This window comes from Galeopterus variegatus, unplaced genomic scaffold (genome assembly GCF_000696425.1).
Source record: "Galeopterus variegatus unplaced genomic scaffold, G_variegatus-3.0.2 Scaffold4303, whole genome shotgun sequence".
In the NCBI taxonomy this organism is placed as follows: domain Eukaryota; kingdom Metazoa; phylum Chordata; class Mammalia; order Dermoptera; family Cynocephalidae; genus Galeopterus; species Galeopterus variegatus.
In genome coordinates, this window is record NW_007730414.1 from 72,082 (window position 1) to 98,021 (window position 25,940).

General features: G+C 39.2%; 1 protein-coding gene across 1 annotated transcript in view; it reads left to right on the forward strand.

Annotated features, from left to right (window-relative positions):
* LOC103602791 (citron Rho-interacting kinase) overlaps nucleotides 1-25,940 on the forward strand; it is a 157,200-nt gene that overhangs the window by 20,760 nt on the left and 110,500 nt on the right. The window contains exons 5-9 of the mRNA XM_008587228.1: nucleotides 3,894-3,995; nucleotides 14,538-14,680; nucleotides 15,544-15,637; nucleotides 22,084-22,287; nucleotides 24,319-24,472. Coding sequence (XP_008585450.1) covers nucleotides 3,894-3,995; nucleotides 14,538-14,680; nucleotides 15,544-15,637; nucleotides 22,084-22,287; nucleotides 24,319-24,472 — 697 coding nt within the window. The remainder of the gene's footprint in view (nucleotides 1-3,893; nucleotides 3,996-14,537; nucleotides 14,681-15,543; nucleotides 15,638-22,083; nucleotides 22,288-24,318; nucleotides 24,473-25,940) is intronic.

Below are 25,940 nucleotides of genomic sequence, written 5' to 3' on the forward strand. Positions count from 1 at the left end.
TGTGTGTGTGTGTGTGTGTGTGTGTGTGTGTATGTATTTAGGGGTTTAGAACAAATAGACTGAGAAATGGGGCTAAATGAAGACATTTGGGTGAGGAGGGAGTTATCAGCGGGTAATCTCAAGAACCTTTATTTTTTATTGTGGTAGAATATATATAACATAAAATAACCCCTTTTTAACCATTTTTAAGTGTATGATTCAGTGATATTAAATGTACTCACTGTGTTGTGCAACCTAGACCACAATTCATTTCTGGAACTTGTTCATCATCCCAAACAGAAGCCCTGTACCCGTTATATAATAACTCCCCATGCCCCAAGAACCGGTTTTTGAATTGCAGTTTAATTTGCGAGGCAGCTGGGGATCATTTATTTAGCCTTTTGGAAGGAGCAGGTTGGGATCAGAGTCTGAGCATCAGAGGGCAGGAAGCTGCTTACCAGAGTCCAGGAATGATGTGGACTATGTTTAGGAATGAATTGTGAGCAGCATCATAGAAAGGAAAAATGATAGGACATTGCAAATAATTTGGAAGATAGGAATGGAGATGCCATTCAGTCTCCCAACACCTAAGTAAGAACTGTCTATCATCAGTACATGCTTACTGAGCATCTGCTGTATTTGGTGTGTTTCTAAGTCCCTGGGAAGAGACATCAGAAGTAGCCCTGACCTTCCGGTGCTTATGTTTTAGATAGGAAATAGTGCACGTAAAAAGAAACTAATCTGACATACCACTCTGCAGGCAAATAACAAAGATGTTCAAATAGATGTGCCTTCCTCTAGGTAAATGACTTGAAATGACCATGTGTGAAGTGTGGACTGGGATTTTTAAAAATCATACACATACAGAAGCTAATTAAAGCCATCCATCCCTTCCTTAAAAGGGTGCATATAAAAGAAATTGAAATGACCATGTGTGAAGTGTGGACTGGGATTTTTAAAAATCACACACATACAGAAGCTAATTAAAGCCATCCATCCCTTCCTTAAAAGGGTGCATATAAAAGAAAAGTAGGGTCCTTAACTGAGCTGTGGGGAGAATTTGGAATTCAAGGGCATGAGAAGGGAAGGACTGAAAGGGAATGCCAGAGACGAGGTAGGGAGAAGTGGTGTCCTGCGGTCAAGGCCTATCACCTGGAAGATGACAGCACACCCTCCCAGAGTTCTGTGACAACCAGAAGAGGTCCTCAGAGACTTTTTTTTTTTAAGTGGAAGCTGCAGGGGTCAAAGAGTCAGTGGTGAGCATGTAAAGGTGTAGACTGTTCAGCTAACCTTCACTGAACACATTTTATGTGCCAGGAAAGAAACAGGATCAGCACAGCAGGTGCAGTAAATTACTAGGTTTGTGTTGGTGTTTTCTAAATGTGTTAGATTTATCACTGGGAATGTGCAAGGTGATTTTAGGTAGTACATGGACAAACTTTAAAAACATTTAATAGTTTAATATTAACTAGCTTATCAAAACCTGTGACTCACAGATGTTATTGTTAGAACTAAGCAGAGGAAGGTATATTTAAAATTAAAATTTTGAAACTATTGCAAATTTGTGAAAAACCTGACATGGTATCAGTCAGGTTCTTAAGAGAAATGGAACCAGTGGAATATTTACATACATCCTGTAATATAAGTTCACACATAAAACTAACCATTATTTACAGTTTAAACAACTTTCTTCCTAATCATGTGATACACATACACACACATTGAATATATATAGCATATGTACGCATAAAATATATATGCACACATGAATATGTGTGTGTGTATATATACACATATACATATTTACTTCATGCAGTTGATTTTGTGGGGGCTGGTAAGTCTAAAATCTGTAGGGTGGGCTAGTAGGCTGGAAATTCTTGGGCAGGAACTGATGGTGCTGTCAGATTTTCTTCCTCAGGGAAACCTTGGTTTTGCTCTTAAGGCCTTTCTACTGACTGGATGAGGCCCACCCAGGTTATTGAGGATAATTTCCTTAAAGTCAACTGATTGTAGATGTTAACTACATCTACAAAATACCTTCACAACAACACTTAGATTAGTGTTTGAATGAATAACTGGGTGGTATGGCCCAATCAAAATGACACGTAAAACTAACTATCATGTAGTATAATAATTTTTTTTCCCAAGTCATTTGAAAATAAGTTGCCAATCTGATGCCCCATTACCTCTCAGTGCTTTAATATGTATTTTCTACAAAGAGGGCATTGGACCATGAACTACAATAAAACCATCAAAATCAGAAAATTAGCAATGGTACATTACTGCCATCTAATCCTCAGACCCCATTCAAGTTTCACCAATTGTCCCAATAAAGTTTTTTAGAATAAAAGGATTCAGTTCAGGATCACACATGGAGTTTAGTCATCCTGTCTCTTTAGTCTCTTCAATCTGGATCAGTTCCTTAACTTTTGCTGGGCTCTCATGACCTTAACAATTCTGATTAAAGGCCATTTATTTTGTAAAGTTTAGATGTGTCTGATGTTGCTCATGTTTGGATTCAGGTTGTAGATCTTTGGCTGGCATATCACAGACCGGGTACTCTGTTCTTCCCATTACATCGCAACAGTTGACTCTTTCAATTCATCACATTCCTGATGATGAGCTCTTCGATCACTTGATGAAGGTGGTGCCTGCCATGCTTCTCCACTGTGGAGTCACTCCTCTCCCCTTTGTAATTAAATAAGTATTTAGTGGGAAGGTACTTTCAAATGATGGAAATATCCATTCCTCATAAAACTTTTAACATATTTATTTATACCTATGTGGACTTGCATTTTCCTATTTCTATCTGTTACTGTCATTATTTATTTTTATACTCAAATTGTCCCCAAGTTAGCCAATGAGAACCTCATCAGGTGGCTTTTATGTCCTTTTGACATATCCCCATCATTCTTTGGGTACTTTTTTACTTTCTGATACAGCAAGATGTTCAAACTTTTTTGGTACTTTTACATTCTCTGCCCCAGCCCTGGCATTAGTCATTTCTCCAAGGGGCCCTGTTCCTTTTAATGGAAAATGGTGCTTAGAGGCTAAGATCTGGGCACTCACTGCATATTCTTGTTGTTACTGGGTGTCACTGCTCCCAGACACCTTTCAGTGGACAGTGCTAAAGAATACATGTATGTGTATACAATACACCTGTTTACACACATATGTACTCACGTGTGTGTGCACAGACATATATACATATACACATTTACGTCTATATTTATTTCTATATCTTCATATACTGAAAACCGAGTTCACACCAATACCTCCAATACCAGTCCAGCTTCACAGAGTTCGTTTTAGTTTTCACCCTTTCCATGTTTGTAACTCTCTTCTCTGACATTATACCCTTAATATTTTTCCTTATTTTAAGCATCGTATGCATCTAAATTCACTGTCTTTGTTACCATCCCACCTACCCTTGGTGGATCCAGATAGCCTACTCCAGGCCACCTCTACCTGTGGAGGTCTTCTCACCCTGTATGGGCCCATGATGGCCTACACTGGGCTGGTTGCTGCCCTCTCTCTGCTGGGCCTGGCATCCTGTCTGGGCCACCATGGTTCTCTCTCCCTACCACCTGGCATACGCTTGACTCGTTCACCTCTACCTAATGGCTTTAGGACGGAATTATCCAGGAAAGGAAGGTGAAGAAGAAGAGAAAGACATTTAGATGTAAAGAAAGTGAATTTAATTTAAAGAAAGTTGTTAAGTAAACCACTGAGCAGGTAATATATGGATCTGGCAAAAATTGTGAGCAAAGTAGGTGAGAGATTGAGATTTGTGGAATGCCAGCCTAAGTGATAGCTTTTTTAAAAAAAAACTAGAAACATCAGTTTAGGCTTAATGACAGAAGAAAGTCAGTTTTTTATACTGTAATTGTCTAAGGGGTTTCTTTTTCTCCTAGGTTTCCTTTTTTGAGGAAGAACGGAACATACTATCTCGGAGCACAAGCCCTTGGATCCCTCAATTACAGTATGCCTTTCAGGACAAAAATAACCTTTATCTGGTGAGTCTTTACATCCATCTCTCTGGAATTAGCCTAGCACTCTGATTCTCTGTAGAACTGAATGCGGCTCCTGCCCATGTGGTCCATGACACCTCTCATTCTTTCATTTTCTTTCCTGACTTTCAGGTGTTCCCTGTTCTCCTTGTTCTCAAGGTTAAGGGCTGGCTCATTTCGAATCAGCCTCATTGATTGTTGAGTATTAGAGTTGTGGCTTCAAGGGCAATAATAAGAAGTTATTTATTTGGGAATAGTCTGTTATTCCCTTTAGTAGGACCTTGCTTAAATTTTTGAAAATTAAGATAATACATGGTTGTTATAGGAAAATGCAAGCACTGCAGAAGTGTATGAAGTAGAAGGGAAAGTCCTTTACTCTCTTTTCTAATCCCTCTCCCTAGGAAAACAATTGTTAATGGTTATGTGTGCTCTTTCTGACCCTTACTGTGCCTGTGGCGGGGGAAAAATTCTGTATACTCATGAATACAGTTTGTTTTACAGAAATGGTATGTTACTCTCTGCTTGGCTCTTCAGCTTGCTTTTTGCCTTTCAACAGTTTATCCCAGACATCCTTCCATGTCAGTACATACAGATGTACTTCATTCTTTTGAACGGTGGCATAGTTTTCCTTATGTGCGTGTAGCATAATTTACAGAATGATAAAATTCATTTTGGGGCTTTGTTTAGGTTCTTGAGGGATTAGATTCCTAATTTAAAAAAGTTTATCCTAGAAACAATTTTTGTTCCTAATTCGGCCCTTAAAACAGGACTATCATGTTACCTTGAATGGAGATATACTTGTACAGAGACTCACATAAGAGAAAAAGGGGAGAGATGCACTCTTATCTGTCTTGAACTTCTACTGGGCATTTTTTGGGGACTTTACTGCCTTTATTTCTGACCTGGAATAAACAGTTTATCTGCTTAGGTTTCATATTAGTTGAGAATGCAGTGCCTGTAGATAAGTTCTCCTGGCCTACCCAGCCTTCTGAGCAAGGACATTGTATATGAACGGCTCAGGAGACTGGCCTTGAACTGCCCAACCCCATGCTGTTGTGTTTATGGTCTGAAACTTCCTTTCCTAGAATATTGTCATGAAGCTTTCCTCTCTTGAGACCTGGTGCGTAGAGCCCTCACCTTCACAAATGACCCTGGTGTGTTTCCAGGGTCGCTGATGTTCTAGGATATTTGTTGCACATGCAACGTTTGTTTTGTGCCATCTGTATCTTGCGGAGCCTCTCTTGTTTGGATGTATTAACAGGCTTCTTCATTAGCCTTCAGAAATGCAGTTCCCTTGAGACAGCAGGGTTTTTGTTTTGTTTTGTTTCTTGTTTGTTTTTTATTGTTGTTTTGGATATTTTAGTTAGACCTCTGCAAGAGACTCAGAACACCAGCTTGTGAGGGTAAACTTCATTTTCAAGGTAATACAAAACACAGGCAGTCCTGGAGTTAGGAAGGACTCTGATTTTTTTGGCAAAAGGGGAGAGTCCACAGTTTTGTGGTCTGTGTTGCACTGCTCCATAAAATCATATTTCTCTTTCTCTGGGTTGAAGAGCTCACCAGTTTTTTTACATGGTGAATGTAGTGTTTTTGTTGTTTTTCTTTAAGCCACATCTTCAAGAGGGTACTACCTAGGCATTTTGAGAATTTCCTAGTCTCGCTGGGCCAGGGTTGAAGAATCTTCCCTTTCTTTTTCTTCTTAATTGAGGATTTATAGCTGTCATGGTCTTCTGCTTGAACATAGCCTTCCTGGAATACCTCTGGGATTGGGAATATCTGCTGGTTCCTCTGCTAGGACAGGCTCTCAGCTCCAGGGGGCTTCCTTTCTTGGGCCTTTTGGCTCTGGGGCTTCCCTCTTGATCTTGCCACTAGCATCAGCATCCTTAGCTTAATGACTTTCTTCAGTTTTCCACCTGCCATCTTGCAAGATGGGAAAGTTCTTAAAATAGCTGTTTTTTGTAGTTCTGGTTGCCTCAGCACATTGATACTTGTGTTCAATGACATTTTTACACCCTTCTTTAGTAGCTCAATTGAGTATTACTCATGAGATCTTGCAATTATTTCCTTGTCTGCATTTTTTTCTCATGTACTGTGGAGTAAAATACTAAGGGTATAGTTTTCATATAAAAATCCAAATTTAGCATAAGAATTAAGATGTAATCATAGGTCCACCATCCCTTGTCTATAATTCTGAAATACCCAGAGCTCTGAATAACCTCAAATTCTCTTGTTACTTGCTCAGCAGTAAAACCTGATTTGACAGTTTGTAGCAAAAATCTAATCTGAGCTCTCTTAAGGCTGTTTATAGACTTTATTCATTCCCTTTAGTGTAACTATTCACATACTTTGGTGCAGAATTGTGAATGTGTTTGATTATGAGGTGATGTCCTAGACCTTACTGAGGGTGTTATGTAATATAAACTATATGCACCATTTTACTTTTCTAAAATCTGAAAAATTCTGAATTTGGAAATACATTCTGTTGCAAGATAAGAGGATCCTAGATCTATACTGGCACTGTAAAGTACTGAAATTCCATTGTACCTACTGACCACCTACAGATTACTAAACCTTTGAAGTTTGGGGAAACGTATGTCCTGCTTCCCTGGCTGTTGAACATTTATTTGTAATGCTAATATAGTTTAATTGAAGACACATTTTAAATCAATTAAAAAATAGGATTCTACCTCCTGTATATCTCCCCTGGCTGTCTCTTTTCTCTAGTCCTGCTTCTACTGTGTAAATTCAAGTCTCCATCTCTCTTGCCTGCATTACTGTGAAAACCTCATAAGTGTTCTCCCTGCCTTCTGTCTTGCCCTCCCTGAAGGTCTTCCACATACTACAATCAAGTCAGTCCACTGTTAAAACCCTTCAAGACTCCCTGCTGTTCTCTGGATGAAGTCCAGACTCTTCCTCACGGCTTACAAGGCCTTTCTCACTTAATGCCTCTAGCCTCATCACTTACAATTTCTCTCCTCTGACTTTACATTCATCCTGAACTTCCTTTGGTTCTTTAACCTTGCCTCTGATCTTTCTGCATGCTGTTCACTCTTTCTCTTTTTATCTGACTAATTCCTATTTTTCTTTCTGGGCTTGGATCAGATGTCACTTCTAGAAACCCCTCCTGGACCCTCTACTTCTGGGATGGTGACCTTCTGCTGTGCACTCATAACACCCTGTATGTCCCCTTCATGAGTGGGTGTTGGTCTCTTCTGCTAGGCTACTTCCTCCAGGAGGGGAGCAATTATGTCTACCATGCTCCCAGTAGGGCTTCACCAAGTAAATGCTTAACAACTATTTATTGGATAAATGCATGATTAATTTCATAGAAATTTGATTCACATACAAATTTTCTTATTGTGTTACAGAAATCATATTATGTTAGCAGTGGGAGTTTTGTTCTCTAAAGTGTATAATTCAAGGTAGACCCAGTGAGATTTTCAAAATTTGGAGCACAGTGCAAGGAAATTGAACTTGAGTCCTTTTGAGTTTTGATGGTTAAAAATTTCCCATTGGCAATGACATATCAATGAATGTGGCTTACCATTTTGTGGTATATAGAAAGTTGTTGCAAACTCCGTTGTAAGTTCTGGTTCTATATAACAAGGCTAGTCCCGTATTCTGGCAGGTGGCCTACGGAAACCATGTTTTGTTGATCTGGTTCATGAAGAAATCTGTTCAATTGTGTGTAACAGATGCCTTCATCAGTGTCTTTCCATGAAGGAGCGATCTCTACAAAGAAAACACTGTTTTGCAACTCACCACTTGTAGTATTGTATCTAAATTCTTTGTGAAATTCTTTTTATTGATGTTTTTCAGAGGGTGGGTGTCTTCAGGCTGCCCTCACACTGAGCCTATAATTGTCCTCTGTACCTCCTTTTCCTGCTGTGACCTTACATTGACTTTCCTCTGTTTATCTTTTCCCCCAGGTGCACAGAGAGATGTTTTAGTTAAGGTATAGGCTCAGCTGCTATAACTAAGAGACCCCAATATACAGTACAGGCTGGTGGAGCAGCTCTGTTGTATGTGATCATTAAGAGACCCAGGTTCCTTCCATCTTGTGGCTCCTCCATCCCTGAAAATGTCCTCTTTTACATGGTTGAAGTTGGGCCATTTCATATCTTGTTACAGCTGGCTGGTAGGAGGAAAGAGCAGAAATTCAGAGCAAGCAAATTCCTTTCACACAGAATGACATGGAAGTTGTACACATCATTTCTTCTCACATTTTCTTGGCCAGAAGTTAGTCATGTGACTGTACATCTTGCCTCTAGGGAGACTGGGAAATGTACTGTCTAGCTGCATGGCCTATATTCAGCTAAAATTCTGGGGCTGGCCAGTGGTTCACTTGGGAGAATGTGGTACTCATAACACCAACGTCAAGGGTTCAGATCCCCATATTGGCCAGCTGCCAAAAAAATAAAAAATTAAAATAAAATTCTTATTACTATGAAAGAAGGGAAGGATAGAGGGAGGGAAGGGGCAATTAATAGTCTGCCACAGAGGTTAAAACAGCTACTTTTGTAGGTAATAAAAGATAGCTACAGTTTGAAGGCAGGCCCTGTAGATCTGCCTTCCATATTCTTACTTATTACATTATCTTGCTGCATCCAAAACCACTGTTAATAGGACCCTGGTTCTGAGGTCCTATTTGAGATTAGTTCTTAATATTTCTTGCCTTGCTTTCAATCCACACCTGTGCAATTTTGTGGGCAGTGTTTCCCTCCTATATAGGAAAAATTTGGAAGTGGGCTATTTCTAGGCATTGACCCCAGGGCCTTTATGAATAACAGCCTATGCTGTCATCGGGAGTCTGGAGAGAGCGAATACAACTTCATTGTTTAGTTTAGCGAAGTGTCGCAGCTTATGATCGTTTTGACAACGAGACATGTGCTGTTTCCATCTCTCAGCTAAGATTATCCGATTTTTCAGGCATGTCTCAAAACTTAACCAGGCGTGTTCATGTGTTGCTGCTTCAGAAGCCAGGGTTTGGAAACCAGCTTGCCCATCAGAGAGAGGCTGTTACGTAGAATATCGGTTCTTATTTTATTACTATCTATTCCTTGTTTGATCTCTCCAGAGTCATTGTCCTTTTTGGCTTCAGTTTTCTCATTGGCAAAATGAGATGTTAATACCTCCTGTTGACCCCAGTTCAATTGCTCAGTGTGTTATTGCCTTGAGGGTTGAGGTTTTTGAATTCTCTGTGCCTTCAAAATAGTTGTTTTGTGTTCTGGTGTTTTGAGGCATATTTCTGGTGAGTACATTTAGAGTTTTACCTTTTTAGCAGCCCCAAAGTAAGTATGTTGTCCCAGTTTGCCTGGCCCTACTCCTAGAGTTTCTAATTCAGAAGGTCTGGGCTGGGGCCAAGAATTTACATTTCTAACTGGTTCCCTGGTGATGCTGCTGCTGCTGTTCTAGGGACCTCGCTTTGAGAACCACTATCCTAGCTATAGTTATAGTTAGTTTCTGGTTACTTCCTTTTGTCCCTTCAGTAATACTGCACATATCTGAAATCCCTTTCCTTGTTCTTTCAGGCCCAGGAATAGTACCTGTTCTCCTGCTGTTGCTAACCCTGGGGGCCTCCTCATCTGATGTTTATTTCCCTTGACCTAACCTGCACCTTTGTAAATATTCCCTTCATTAGTTAATGTCCTCAATTACCTGGTTTGAGTGTTCCATTTGTTTCTTGCCGAGATTCTGGATGATTCAATCAATACTCAATAAATATTTTTTGAACAGAAGGATGAATGGGATTCACATTTTCTCTTGGTCATCTTGCCCTTCAAGAAGAATAATATAGGGTCTCTTCCAGGGGTCACTCCACTTAAAGGATCCCTTTCCTCCTCCCCCGTGTCAAAGATCAGGAACACTGGGCAGAGCAGATAATGATGCTAGTGGCATCATTACCTTTTCATGGCACTTCTGGTCATGCTGAATGTGCAAACATTTCAAGGAGACATTTCTAAGAGGTGGTTAGCATGGCATGCCTCTAATGATGCCCTAGGCAAACGGAATAAACTACTAAAGAACTATTAAATATTCACACATAGCACACGTGTGCACATGCATGCAAGCATGCATGTATGTGCATATGCATACGTGTCCATGCACGTGTGCATGCACACACACACACATACACATACACATTTGTCCTTTGCTTCACATACAACACAATGGATGGAAATTGCCATCCCAGTATTTGGGGTATGATGCAAACACCAACAGAGAAGCAGCCGCTCTTTCCAAACTGAACACATGTAAGATTTGCCCTTTAATTAGCATCTGCAGCTGCTGCTATCAGAAGGGTCTGTCTCTGTTGGCCTGAAAGCCTTTGCTTTAAAAGAGCAAGTGCATTATAGCTCCAAGCCAGGCTTGTCTGTCAGCTGCTGTGCTTTCTCTGCCATCAGTGGGCTGCCACATTGCATAGGACTATTTCACTCTAGGGCTCTTTTTCCTCCTACTGTCTCCCGAGTCTTTGATTACTATGCCTTGGTCATCACCATTTGGGAGATCTGCCTCTGTTCGTTGTGTGCAGGAGACATCTCTACTTCTTGCAAGGATGGAGGATTGTTGCTTCAGTGCTGGATAGATTGGTTACTTTCCAGCCCTTTGTTGTCAGTGATCTTGTCTTCATGTGCAGAAAGGTTCCAGGTAGTCACTGACAAAATTTAAGCAGCAGAAATGATGGCTATATTAAAGCCAAGTTTCATTCAAGGGCACATCTGCTATAGAAACTTAACTCGGTTGGAGTAGAGAGCCTCATTGGTTCCACAACTTCATCAGCAGTGGGTTCCAGTGCAGTGCTGGGCTGGCTACATCAGAATCACTCCAGTAGCTCCTTAAAAATGCCAATTCCTGGACCCCACCCATGGAACTCGATCCATGAAGTCTGTGGTCAGTCCCTGGAATCCATATTTTTAACAAGCTCCCTAAGTGGTGGGGACAGGAAGTAGACATACTTTACCTTTTTATACCGCATATTATTATTATTTTAAAATTCTTTTTCATTCCCTTAGAATGCCAGCTCCATGAAATCAGGGATTTTTTATCTCTTTTATTCACTGCTGTTTTCCTAATATCTAGAACAGTGCCTGGCACAGAGCAGGCATGCAAATATTTATTTTGGATGTATGTGTCTTATTTTTAAAAAGCACTTTTGCTAGTTACTCTGATGGGCAGGCAGGCTTGGGAAGTCCTGCCCTAGGGGACTTACAGTCTTCTTGTGTTAGAAGCCAAGCTGATCCCAGTTTTAGGGGATCAACACCTCATTGGGCAACTCTGAAGAGTAAAAATCAATGACAGAGTTCCATTTTTGGATAAAACCAGGTGCTGTGAATGAACTCTCTGGTACACACTGGGTGGCAACTTTGTCCTTAATTTGCTCATAGTGTTCTTTGGACCCTGGTCTTTAGTTCACTGCAAGTCATTTGGTATGAAGACTTGAAGACTCTTAGTTTGTCACTTTTGATGATGCTTTTGGAACCTTTCGATTTGGTGCCATTTTTAACAATACAAAAGTGTTTTCTGAAAACATCCAGGTCCTGGTTCTTTATTATATCTTTAACCTCAACAGCATGGTGATTGACTAAGCCTGAGTTGGCCACACACAAGTCATCTTCTCCGTGGGTTTTATTTATACCAGAATATGCCCCAGTAGTATAGTTTTGGGATATGGGTAACATGTTGGGATAACTAAATTTACTTAGTAAATGTCTGAACTAATGGTGAACAGTTGGGATTTTTAATATGGTAACCTGGAATTGTGTTGGTGGGTCAAGTTTGATTATTTCTTTGATGAGGATCCAGTCTATTTAGAGGTTTGTTATTTAGTATGTCTATTTTGGCCCCATGTTGTGGAGCATGCTGCTTAACAGCTGGTGTAATTTTTGTTGCTTGTTTTCTCAATCAACCCTGGTTTTGAAGAAATGGAAAGTTCAACTCTTAGAAAAGACTGATCTAGTTTGGGCGGGGATTTTCATTGCAGGAAATTGCATCTTCTGAATAGAAGCAAAGAATACATGTCTTTTTGCCTTTTTAGGAGATGGTTTTTATTTTCTGAACTAATTTACTGGTCATTACAAATAGAATCTTTGGAAAGAGCTGCTAAATACAAAGTAGGGTTCAATTTGTGAATTCTTAAAAGTTGCTGGTGGCTGCTATGCATTTGTTTTTTTTTTTTTTAAAGATGACGGGTAAAGGGATCTCAACCCTTGGCTTGGTGTTGTCTGCACCATGCTCAGCCAGTGAGCAAACCAGCCATCCCTATATAGGATCCAAACCCGTGGCCTTGGTGTTATCAGCACCGCACTCTACCGAGTGAGCCACGGGCCGGCCTGCTGCTATGCATTTGACCTTCTCAGCCTTAAACTTAAAAGTTGTACTGTTTTTTTTCACATCTTTATAGAGCCATAGGAAATTTATAACTGTTCCGTGTTGTCATAAATATGCATTGTTCTTATTTTAAGACATTTCAGTTCTAAAAGTATGAGTACTTTGGTTACTATCTTTGAATTTTTTTTTCTTTTTTTCTTTTTTTTTTTATGTTTAAGACCTTTTTAATGGCAATATATAGTTAAAACAGACATACAAATTAGCATTCACCCACATACTCAGGGCCTGTAGAGGACCAGGTAGGGACAAGTGGGTGAGCTGTAGGCAGCCAGGTGGCTCCTCCTGTGGGCTCCTTGAAGAATGGGACAAGTAGCTAATGTCTGCTGTGAACTTGGGGGAAATAAGTATGCATGTTAGGGGCTGCCCTTTCTAAGTGTTGCTCTTCTTGTTAGTTCATAAGTCAATTTTTTTCTGGCAATTGCTGTGTAGATGGAATCTTATTCTTCTAATGCAATTGCCCAGTATGTGGTTGAGTGTCTGTTGTGTGTAAGAAGCTGTGCGAATGGAGTAGACTCCCAGGTTATAAAGAGCCCTTGGGGAGGACATGCAAGTCACCGGCTTCTTCAGGGGTCTCTGGTTTGGGTGGAGTTGGTGCTGGTTAAACTTCCTGGAGTCTTTACTGGACCAGCGTGGGGCCCTTAGGGATATGTGCAGATGCTCCACTTCTGACTTGTCTAGAGCTTTCTTCTAATTCTGGACTAAAAGCAAACAGGAGTTTGGAGGATGATGGTGAGAACTCACATCCCAAAGTTGGCTTCTGGCATGCAGTAGTTTGAGAGATTTAGTGTTTTTTTAAGAAGTATATTCGGATCTTGCCTTTTTCCAGAAAGGATTTGATAACTTAAAACAAAAGACATTTATAGCATGGCTAAAAAAACAGGAAATCAGGAGAACTCAGTAAGGTTAGCATGATTGTAGCGATGGGTCAAAATGGGTTTCAGCTTCCTGCCAGCCAGAGCAGAAAGGATCATGCAGCGCAGTAGACTGAGAGGAAGGACAGGAATTGAATGGTAGCTGAGTGCCAGGCAACCTCACGTTGGTGCCAGGATCTCTGAGGACCTTGTTTTACTTAATCCTCACATGGTGCTGCAACAGGATTCGATTTATCCCTATTTTACAGAGGATGAAACTGAAGGGCAGAGAGGTGAAGTCACCAGCTGGAGTCTGAAGCCACCTAGGCTAATTGGGCTCAAGGCCGGTGTTGACTCAGGATTATCACACCTGGTTTATCATCAAAAGGAGGAAGGATTTCAGTTCCTTGGGTTAGAAATTTGTTTTTGCTAACTAAATAGTTCACCTGAGGCTTTATATTCTTTCTTCTAGATTTTTTCCCTATGTATGTACCAACACATGTAATAATTCATTTTTTTCTCACAAAAAAGGTGTTGTACTTTGTCCTATAAGGCTGTCACTTTATATTATTATGGACAGCTTTACAAAAAGTGGCAGTATGAATAGGTGAAATCCATTTGTTTTTAATATCTGCATCATAGCCCATTGTTTAGATATATCATATGTTAGCCAGTCTCTTGTTGATAGATATTTGGATGGTTTCCAGGGCTTTAACCCCCCGTTACAAGCAGTGCTGCAGTGAATGTATTTATCTATCTATTGTAAGTACCTGTAAAATAAATTGTTGGAAGTGGAATTACTAGGTCAAAGGGTATATATTCACATTTAAATTTTTATAGAGACTGTCAATTGCTTTCTACACTGTAAGAGGAAAAGATTGTATCACGTTTATTGCATGCCTCCTATATTCTGCTGGGTGCTGAGGGGAATGCAGAAAGGATGCAAAAGAGTTTGTTGCCCTCCAGGAATATCCATCTACGCTGTGTACCTAATCCTAGGGAATTTCTGGAGTGTCGACTTGGGTGGGTGGGGGAGTGGGTGAATTTAATTCAACTTTTCAAGCTTCTCTTGCAAACATTGTTCATGGTGTCTGGGACTAGTCTTTCATTACATTGATTCACTTCGGTAGTGGATATAATTTCCTTAGGGCAGGGAATTCATCCTATGTGGCTTACAATATGTCTCACACATCTTCGTTGCTTTGTGGAGACATTGTAATTATCACACGTGAGGCAGTATTTGAAGGTCTAACTGAGGTGTTCTCTCTTTTGGTGTGTGAATAATTAATATCTTTGGTGTTCTATACAGGTCATGGAATATCAGCCTGGAGGAGACTTGCTGTCACTTTTGAATAGATATGAAGACCAATTAGATGAAAATATGATTCAATTTTACCTAGCTGAACTGATTTTGGCTGTTCACAGTGTTCATCAGATGGGATATGTACATCGGTAGGTGAGACTCTGGTACCATGCCAAGAATTTTCCTCTATCACATAAGAATTCCTACACTGAAATGAGTGGATAAATGATTTCAGGATCAAAATAATGCTCCACACAATTTTTAGCCTGTGACCAGCTGTAAGTAAACTTTCCAAAATGACATTTCAGCCCATTCAACAGTGCAATAGATCTAGAATTGCATTATTCTCAATTTTGCTTGTAATTCCCGTTAATGTAGCTTAATATGACAAGACCAAGAATTCTTGCATGGGTTCTTTGGGTTATATGGTAGAAAAACTGAATTTTATTTGCAGAAGGAAATGGCATACCATGTAGGAATGGAAATCCTTGGAGTTGTACCTCTAACTGCACATTAGTAATTTTACAAAGGAGTTCCACAAAATCCTTAGTTGATAAGTGTTTCTTCATGTCCTCATTTGTCTGATGTTTTATATACATCTAAGAATGTTGTGGGAATGCAATGATGGCTAGACTAGGAGTCACAAAATCTGGAATAAAGTCTCAGTTTTTCCGTTGGCTAGCTGCATGACTTTGGGCAAGTTCCCTAGCTTCTTTGACCTTAGTTTTTGTAATGTAACATGTGTGTCTCTATGAAAAACAGTCCATCTAATAACATATATTTTTTTCCTTTCCTTTTTCTTTCTCTTCTCTCCCTCTCTCCCTTCTTTGCTTCCTTCTTCTTTTGTTTTGCAAAATGCATTACTAATGATTTATATCCATCAGTAAAGGAGGTCTGCATAGCAGAATATAAAAACTAAGATTGCTGGCCAGATTGAGATCCTAGGTTAGCAATTGCTTGGTGATTGGCATGGAGAAGACAATACTAATTCTTGGTTCTGATTTTCTTACAGAGACATCAAACCTGAGAACATTCTCATTGACCGAATAGGACACATCAAGCTGGTGGATTTTGGATCAGCTGCTAAAATGAATTCAAATAAGATGGTAACAAATGGAATTAGGTAGCTTAATAGAGGTTATACTAAAAAAGGGTGATTTTTCATCAAAATAATACCCAGCAAAATTTTTTTAGGAACATTCTTATAGTTTGGTTAAAAAGAAAGGAAAATACTTATTTTGTTTCTGCCTTCACTTTCCTTGCCTGTTATAGACTGCCTTCTGTTATATTATCTTTTTTACTTTAAAATATTTTGATAAAATATAACTCTTTTAAATCTCAAGTCCTCTATTTCCTATGCAGCAAAATTGAAATTAATCCTTGGAGCATTTGAATCAAATATCCTTTAGTGTTGAGAACTAAGTGCTCAGAATGTCATTTTTAAGTCTTGGACCTCTGGTAAAAGTTAAACTGTATTCTACATGCTAATTAGGAAGGCAGGAGGGTAGCTATTGAGATCAAAAGTATGAATACTTTAGGAAAAAGATGACAGAAAAAGAAGATTAGAGTTAAAAAATCTTCTAATAAAGTTGGTATGTACTAAAATGTGAATTTTGAAGTCAACAATGGGAAAAAGGATGGGTCTAAGAGAAAATCGACTTAGGTTTTAAAATTTTCCCAACTGAGCCATTTGCTGACCTAGACAAATCCTTAGGAGCTTGGTTGGCCTTTTATTCTTTCTCTTGAATATACTAGTTTTAGTTAAATTGAGCAAATTAAGAAGTTAGGGAAGCTGTTCTTCATAATGCCCCCCAGGTCTGAGAGTAAAGTCCTTTATATAAAGGACAATATGTAAAGTTGCCTTTTCCCCTCAAATTCCTTGGAGGAAAGGTGTTATATTAATATTACCTATTATTAATAACCTATTATTAGGTTGATGTTAGGAAAAGGCTTGGAGTTGCGTTAACTCTTTGCACTCCAGCCTCTGGCCTACCTACTTGAGATAATTTAATTGGTTTTCAGGTCCTTGGAAGAACAGGCTCCCTATCCTGTCCAAAGTCAGGGTTTCTCAACCTAAGCACTATTATTTTCTTCAGGTTATGTTTTTATAACCTATTCACTTCATGATTATGTTAAGAATTAGATTATAGAATCAAAGCATTTTATGTTATAAAAATTATATACAAATCAGAAATAGGTATGAAAACTTAGGTACTGAATTTAGTGGAATGAATAGAGCACGGAAAAAAGTTAAATAATGCGGAGTTTTATTACCTAGGATTCAAAAATTTATACATTGCATTAGCGACATTAATAAACTCATGCATTAAAAATAAATTGAAGCATAGGTACCTAGTCCGACAATATAACCTCAGCACTTTTGACATATTTGCTTTGGATAACTCTTTGTTGTGGGGGCTGTCCTGTGTACTGTAGGATGTTTAGCCGCATCCCTGGCCTATACCCACTAGATGCCAGTAGCTCCCTCCCCCCAATTTGTGACAGCCAAAAATGTCTCCAGACATTGCTCAATGTCCCCAGGATGGGAGTGGGGTAGAATTACCCTTGTTGAGAATGCCTGCAATAGACTGAGACATATCAGAAAGCTGAGTAATTAGAGCCAGCAATATGTGTTTGCAATAAGAAAATCTCCTCAGAACACTAGATTAAGATCCAAAGTCACTGCTTGGAAAATAAATGGGAATTAAAGGTAAGGCTCTATCTCTATGTCTAGAGTCAGTCTTTTCAGGGCCGTTGATGGAGAGACAGGGCTCCTATTGATTTCAGCTTTCTATTTTTCAGTGCTTCAAAATGCCTCTTTCAGTTCCTCTAATTGTAGTATTCTTCACTCCAGGTGGGGAGCCTCCTGGAGGCACTCAGGTTATTTTATTTTATTATTTTTAATTGACACATAATAACTACATATTTATGAGGTACAATGTGATATTTGGATACATATATAATGTGTAATAATTAAATCAGGGTAATTAGCATATTTATCACCTTAAACATTTGTCATTTCTTTGTGTTGGGAACATTCAAAATCCTCTCCTCTAGCTATTTGAAATTATGCAATAAATTGTTATTATCTGCAGTTCCCCTACCGTGCTATTGAACACTAGAATTACTCCTCCTCTCCAGCCATAATTTTGCATCTGTCAACCAACTTCTCCCTATCCTTCCTCCCCCATCCCTTTCCCAGCTTCTGGTAACACTGTTCTACTGTCTACTCCTATGAGATCAACTTTTTTAGCTTCTACATATGCGTGAAAGCACGTGGTATTTAACTTTCTGTGCATGGCTTATCTCACTTAACATAATGTACTCCAGGCTTATCCATGTTGCCGCGAATGATAGGGTTTCATTTTTTTTTATGGCTGCATCAGTATTTCATTGTGTATATATAGCACATTTTCTTTGTCCAATCATCAGTTGATGAACACTTAGGTTGATTCCATATCTTGTTCAAAATGGATTAAAGACTTAAATGTAAGAACTGAAGATAATGAAACTAATAGAAGAAAACGTAAGAGAAATACTTCAGGACATTGGTCTGGGCAAAGGTTTTATAAATAAGACTTCAAAAGCATAGTCAACAAAAGCAAAAATAGACAAATGGGATTATATCAAACTAAAAAGCTTCTGTCCAGCAAAGGAAGCAATCATTAGAATGAAGAGAAAACCTGGAGAAAACCCCTGATAACTTTGGTCAAGGAGATACGGTACTATGTACAACCACTTGAGAATATCAAACCTCCTTTCCCCTTGTGCTTTTAGGACTAGAATGTGACAAGCAGATAGGGAATTTTTAGCATTAGGTACAAAGGCCCTTTTATTATAGGAGAGCAATGATCTGCAATCTAGATCAAATCAAATGTGGATATAGAATTACAAGTTTTTGGGTCGACCCCGTGGCTCACTCGGGAGAATGCGGCGCTGGGAACGCAGCAGCGCTCCTGCTGTGGGTTCGGATCCTATGTAGGGATGGCCGGTGTGCTCACTGGCTGAGCGCGGTACGGACGATGCCAAGCCAAGGGTTACGATCCCCTTACCGGTCCCATAAAAAAAAAAAAAAGAATTACAAATTTTTTTCTGATATTTTTGATCAGTGGTGGTGGGTTAAAATGTGTGCTTTCTCTAAGTAGAATGTTTTAGAGTGCTAAAGTAGGTTCTAGATGTTTTCTGTACTCAAAATATACAATTTAAAATGTAATCCACATTTATTGAAATTACTTTGTGTTACTTACCCCAAATCAGTCAATCCTTTTCCCTACCACTCCCCAAATATTATCTATGTATTTTGGATATTTGTGAATCTTAGATCTGTTGAGTTTTCCATCCTTCATAGTCTCTATTTCAAGCTTCTTATTCAGAATGTTGCTTTAGAGTATTTTCTGTTAGTGTAACACAGGGGCCTAGTGACCACAGGACCTGCTGTATGACGTAGGTCACTCATTTCACCTTATTAGAATCTCAAAGAATGGCAAATAGCTAACAGTTCCAACCTATCTCATTCAGCTCTCATGTTGTAAACAGTTGTAAGGAGATTGTAAATAAAACATTATAGCATGTTAAGTGATAATCAGCCCCATTTAGCAGTTGGAAACTCACAGGAGAGCCTTTTTTGGATTTACGTAGGAGTGAAAAGATTTGATTTCTTTTCCACAAGAGGAACAGCATAGTGAGAATTCCTTTTCCCCCTGCTTCTGCAAGTATATGTTTATGCCTCGGGCAGCTAGATGGGGAAAATTAGGATTAAATAGTTTTACATTTAAGCATTTTATGGAAAGCGGTTGAGAGAAGGAAGACAGTGGTTTTCTTATTTTCTTCTTCATCTTTTTATTTGTAAAAGAATCTGCTAAATTAACCCTTTTCTCCCTTCCTCCCTCCCTCCCTTCTTTTCTTCCTTCCTTCCTTTTCTTTTCCCTTCTATCTCCCAAAATGTGACAGTCATCTGTCCTCCAGTCATTCTCTTACTGTCTCCTGCTGAACAGGTTTATTTTCTTCCCTTTCAATACAGTGAAAATAAACTAAAGTTTAGTAATACTGGGGCCCTGTCAGACAGTGCTCTGAAGGCAGGCTGGGCTCCTACTACGTATTCACTTTTAGTATCTCACCCAGGTTAGCTGGCTAAATTACCACCCAGGGCAATTTAGAAGTGAGAGCATGTTGTAATATCCTTATCAGGATATGTGAGATTGTGTGCTGAGAAGGTTTAATGTGCTTGGAGGTCAGGGATGAATGTAAATTTAGTCATTAATCGTCATTTAAAACCTTTGTTAATTACTACTAAGCACTATAGTAGGAGATGTACAAAGAGAAAGCCAATGGTTGTTTTTCTTTTCAGAGCTTTCTAGTACAAATTAATAATAAAACTTAGAAAATTATAAAATGATTGGACGTAAATGTATATAATCACATATTTGTTAAGGGGCAAGAATTAGTTGGGATGTTAGACTCTCTTTGATAAGTCTAATTATTAGTTTAAAAATGAGACATTGACAATTTGTACTTTTTCACTGGGTCACCCCGGTAAACATGACCCAATCAAGTTCCTTTCAACTCCTTGGTTGTGAATAAGTGACTGTGCCCTGTGAACTGCAAATAAGGAAAACTGAATATTCCTGAAAAGTCTATTTGACAATAAAGTAAAATCTAACAAGTGCAAATGGTGCATATTTGATAATTGTGCAGTTATGGTCCTAAAAGGTAATTAGGCACAAAGGATAAGTAAAACTTTAATCAGTGATACAGTAGCATCATCATTACGCAGTCAAACCAAGATGTTACAGTTTTTCTTCTCTTGTTTTGTTATCAAAAGAATATCTATTGCTCATTGTCAATATTGTGGTTTTTACCAATCCAGTGTTGAGCTCATTAACATTTACATACACATTAAAAGACAGAAATCTTGGCCCAGACTTGCCAGCATGAAGGCTTCCCCTTGAATTAAGCTACTTTCAGTTCCTCAAGCTTAAATCCCCTTGTGGTTTTTTCTTAGACCAAGTATTTTCCGCTCTGTCCCCACTTTTGTCCATCAGCACAGGCCTGACTGTGGGTTTCTTGGGTGGTGTGACCATCTAGCTTTCCCAAGGGGGTACTTGCAGTGGAAAACCTATTGCCCAATGGGTGATCTGTCCGGAATAACAGTATCACACTGCTTTCTGGGATTAGGGTTTGGAAAAATCTCTACCAGAGTGTGGGCCTGAGGGAAGGGATGAAAAGAAACAAAATGGTAGAATGGGTCTATTTCCTTTAATGAGAGGGTTTTGGGACAGAGGAGTGGACAAGATTAAAGCTACAGGCTGGAATAGCTTCATCCAGCTTCATCTCTGGGGAAAGGAATGTCTTCTCTAAACATTAACTTTCCTTTCAACCCCCAATTAAATCAAAGCAAAGCAAGTTCACTTTTTTATGTAAAGCCCAGCCTTAAAGGTATGTGGTCATACCCGCAAAATCTCTTGGCTAACTTGGGGATACTCAACATTCTTTAATGGGGAGAAAATTCTTTTTCACCATATAGCTACTGACCTGAGAGAAACCCATTTACAATATACAGTTATGGGACAACTGGTCAACACAGTGTATGACTAAAGTCAGGTCCTCTCTGTTTTGACGGGGAGAAAGGTTAAAGAGGTGATCCTTAGACTTGTAATTTCATGGCTCAAGAAAACATCAAAGTAATTTTGAAAACCAGAGGGGTTGCCAGCTTACTAGGTTGCCTAGTAAAGGGTGGGAGTGAAGGGGGTAGAAAATCTATTTCTTTCATCAGCATCATTTCAAGAAACAAAGGACATTTAAGCACTAAAGCAGTCAAAAGGACAAATTCTGAGAAAAAAGGGACAGTCCTTTAAATGGAATAAAAGGACCTTTATAAAAAGACCTCCCGTATTTGTCCTTTGCCAAGGTCAGGCTTGGGTGCCACTGGATTGGAGGGTTCTGGGTTTCTGAACAGTGGGGAGGGATCACAGGAACAAGAGTTGGGGATGGGGAAAAAGAACCCATTAACATTTGGCTCTGGGTGGAAATTATTTCTCATGTCTTGCCCTGTGGGTGGGCCGAAATAGGAAGGTTGATTCCTAAAGCAGTGAGATAAGGCATATGTTTGTGATATTGTATGGCTGGCTAGTTGCCAGTTTTTCAGTAATGGTTAGATTGATCTTAAAGATTCATCTTTAGGATTTATTATCATTTTGTTGTTTTCACAAGTAAGAGAACTTCTATCATATCAATAACTTATTATTAGGAAAGACATCTTCCATTCCAGGTATATACCCAACCCTCATTTGTGTAACCAAAGGGTGTATATCATCAACAACTCTTGCCCTTTTGCCTTTGAATTGTGTTATGTGCTTTTTCAAAAAAAAAAATAAAAATAAAAAATTAGTAGAGCATTTGCATTTCCTGACAGTGTGCCACTTGACAGAAGGTTTAAGTACCTGTGAGAATCAGAATCAGTGGCAAATCAGCTTGTGTCTGAAATGTGGCTGTTGGCAGTCTACTTGAGGATAATTGAAAGTTTTCTGTATTCATTTTATTTATGGGTTACTAGGTAAATGCCAAACTCCCAGTTGGGACCCCAGATTACATGGCTCCTGAAGTGTTGACTGTGATGAATGGGGACGGAAAAGGCATCTACAGCCTGGACTGTGACTGGTGGTCAGTGGGAATTATTGCTTATGAGATGATTTATGGGAGATCCCCATTCACAGAGGGAACCTCAGCCCGAACCTTCAATAACATCATGAATTTTCAGGTAAGAAGCCATTGGTAGATTTTGAAGTCATATTGAGAAATGTCATTTAAAAATTGTGTGGATAGGGGCCGGCCCGGTGGCGCACTGGATAGTGCGCCGCTTGGGAAGCGCGGCGGCGCTCCTGCCCGAGGGTTCGGATCCCACGTACAGACCGGTTCCCGCTCACTGGCTGAGCGAGGCGCGGGAGCAGCGCCGAGGTTTGCAATCCCGTTGCCGGTCCCCGGTCCGGTACGGGGGCAACACTGAGGGTTGCGATCCGTTGCCGGACACGGAAAAAAGACAAAAGACAAAAGACAAAAAAAAAAAAAAAAAAAATTGTGTGGATAATGTTTATATGTAAATCAGCAGTACTGGAAAATAATGATAAAAGCAAATACTTATATATAGTTCTTATTTTGTGCCAAAAGCTATTCTAAACTTTATTAATTATATTTCATTAAATCTCAACTGCCAGTAATTGTAAGATTATGCCATTATTTTATGTATCACTGAGAAAAACTGCTGCCAATTAATCTGTATTTTTATTGATTATGCAATGTATCTTGATTTCAGTGTTGTTAAATGTGAATAAATGTGAGTCTTAGAATTGATGAAAGATAGTTTACTAACTTAGTTAATCTTCAAACAACCCTGTGAGGTAGGTATTATTATTATTATTATTGTTATTTTCATTTACAGATAAGGAAACCAAAGCACAGAGAGGTTAAGTAACTTGCCCAAAATAACACAGTCTGGCTCTGAAGTCCATGCTCTTGATTTTATGCTATACTGCTTTTTAGTACTAACTATTGAATGTGGTAGTAAAATTGAATGAGGAAATGAATTAGAACTATAGTAATATATACATAAAGTAAAATTAAAATTATTTTCTAACGATGGTACTTTCCACAATATTAAGCCCATTTCTTTTTTTTTTTTCCTTTTTTTGTCTTTTTTACTGACCGGTAATGGGATCGCAACCCTTGGTGTCGCGCCCGTACTGGGGACCGGCAACGGGATTGCAACCCTCGGTGTTGCGCCCACACCACGCTCAACCAGTGAGCGGGAACCGGTCTCCACATGGGATCCGAACCCTCGGCGGGAGCGCCTCCGCGCTCCCAAGCGGCGCACTCTTCAGTGCGCCACCAGGCCGGCCCGAGCCCATTTCTTAATATAGAATAAATACATGTTTTTTAGTTTTAACCAAAAGGAAAAAGATAACTTATTTCCTAAGTTTTAGTATCTCACCCAATTTTTGTCTTTCTGGAATGCTTAATACATTTTTATTTTTTTAAAGATGACCGGTAAGGGGATCTTAACCCTTGACTTGATGTTGTCAGCAGCATGCTCTCCCAAGGGAGCCACAGGCCGGCCCTTTAATACATATTTTTTATGTGCATACATTATTTGTCATTCTTGAGTCTCCTTTTAAAGTTTCCCCTTAGATAACTCTTGGGGCTAATTTATTTCTTTCATTTCAATTCACTCATTGAGTCATTCAATCATGAGTGAGTTGCAGCAGGTACTGTTAAGTACCAGGTTTACAGTGATGGACAGAAAGAGAAGGCCTTCTCTGCCTTTGTTCTCCATCAGCACACAGAAATCACAGTCCATTTTGTATGTGCAAAAGCAGAGAAAACAAGGAGCAGGCAGAAGGGAGAGATGGAGTGGGAAAAGTAGCCAGAGAGGGTGAGGTGGGAGGGGAGCGTGTTCTGGTCAGAGAGAACAGTGTGACTTGTTCAGGAAGCTTTAAATAGCTCATCATTGTTGGACAGCAAAGAGAGCCCTTGGGAGCATAGCAAGATTAGACGGGCAAGAGGAGCAGGGGTCAAACCATGAAGGATATTGAACCCCTACAAAAGAAATAAGCCTATTGATGCGAGCAGGCCACTTATTTTGGGAACATGCCTTTGGTCCAAAGTTAAGAGGCCATGAAACTTCTTTCTTTAAAAAAAAAAAGAAACCTGTGTATATGAGAAATACTTTCTTAACTTTGGGACATGAGAAACTGAATCACTGCTAAGGAAATTATTATTTTATTTTTTGGAACAGCGGTTTTTGAAGTTTCCAGATGACCCCAAAGTTAGCAGTGAATTTCTTGATCTGATTCAAAGTTTGTTGTGTGGCCAGAAAGAGAGACTGAAGTTTGAAGGTCTTTGCTGCCACCCTTTCTTCTCTAAAATCGACTGGAATAACATTCGTAACAGTGAGTAGAGCTGTGTTCCTTAAACTGGAGTGTGGAGATTAAGAAACACTTAAGAGTGATCTGAAATTATTCTGGCCCCCAAAAGCTGGCATAAATTACATAAATAAAAGCTTTAATTATCTATGGGAGTAGAAAAGGCTAATGATATAGCTGTCTTGGAGTAATAATTCTGCTTTAAAATTGTTTGCATAGAACTGGGTCATTTATCAAACTGTGTTTATGTGGCCTTTAGAATATTATCCCTTGGTAAATTAGAGGCACCGACTGATGGAGTTCAAAGGTTGTCACTTGGTTTGACAGAGTTTCTTCCCAGAGGAAAAGTGGACTTAGGTATTTCTTTCACAGATTAGGAAAAAGACTGAGATTAGGCAACCTGCCCAGGTTGCTCTGCTAATGGCTGAGCCTGTACTAAAACCATAAACACCTTGCTGTGTTCATTTGTTTCTCTCTACAATATTTGTCTTTGCTCACAAGCATGTAAAATCTATAATGTATACGCACAGTGGATTCATTCATACACCACTTTGTAATCAATTAGTGTAGACTGAATTAATTCATTACAAACAAAGATGACTTATTATCAACAAAACTAAAATGCTTGGTTTTTTACAAATTGGTGATTTTCTAAAAACCTTTTTTATTCTTGGATGTGTTGTTGATTGAATGTGATGGAATGACCTGACCCAGTGATCAGCAGAAATTAGAGCCGGTAGGAAAGAATTTGGCCCATTTGAGTGTGTCATTTTTGTTGGTGGGGGTAGGTTGGGAAATGGAACCCGTTTATAGGTGTCAAAACCAGATTTCTAACTGGGGCTGTATTGTAATTATAACTTCTTGCACCTTCAGCTGGGACACAAGTGTGGTTAAGATTCAGTATTGTCCAGTTGAAAGCCATTTTGATGGTTTGTCTAACCTGCTGAAATATTTAAGTGGGCTGTATTACCATAAATCCTTCTTGGCAAACTTTTTTCTTCTGGTAGTCATACTGTTTTATTTTTCTAATCTTTAGACATCACCCCTCAAATCTCCAAGGTTCAGACCTTTTAATCAGTGACATATTTTTAGTGCATTCCTTTTATGCTTTTAGAATGATTTGATAGAATTTCTTTTAGATGCTATTCAGGTACTGTGAAATTTTATATCTATCTATCTATCTATCTATCTATCTATCTATCTATCTATCTATCTATCTATCTATCTATCTATCTAAAGGTTTTCATCCACAGTTGCTGGCTCATAACTCCCATAGCCCTTGGTCTTTTGTTATAATATTGGGGCATGTTAGTCCTCAGAACCTGGCCTCAGAAAACAGAACCTCTCTCTCTGATCTCCTGCCCTCCTTTTACCTGCTTCTTTTTCTCCCCAAGGCAGGCCATAGCTGTAAAGAAATTCTCTGACCTACCTTATCTGATTGTAGGTCATAAGACCCCCATTTCAGAAGGGGTCCTGCCCCATCCTGGGAAGATGG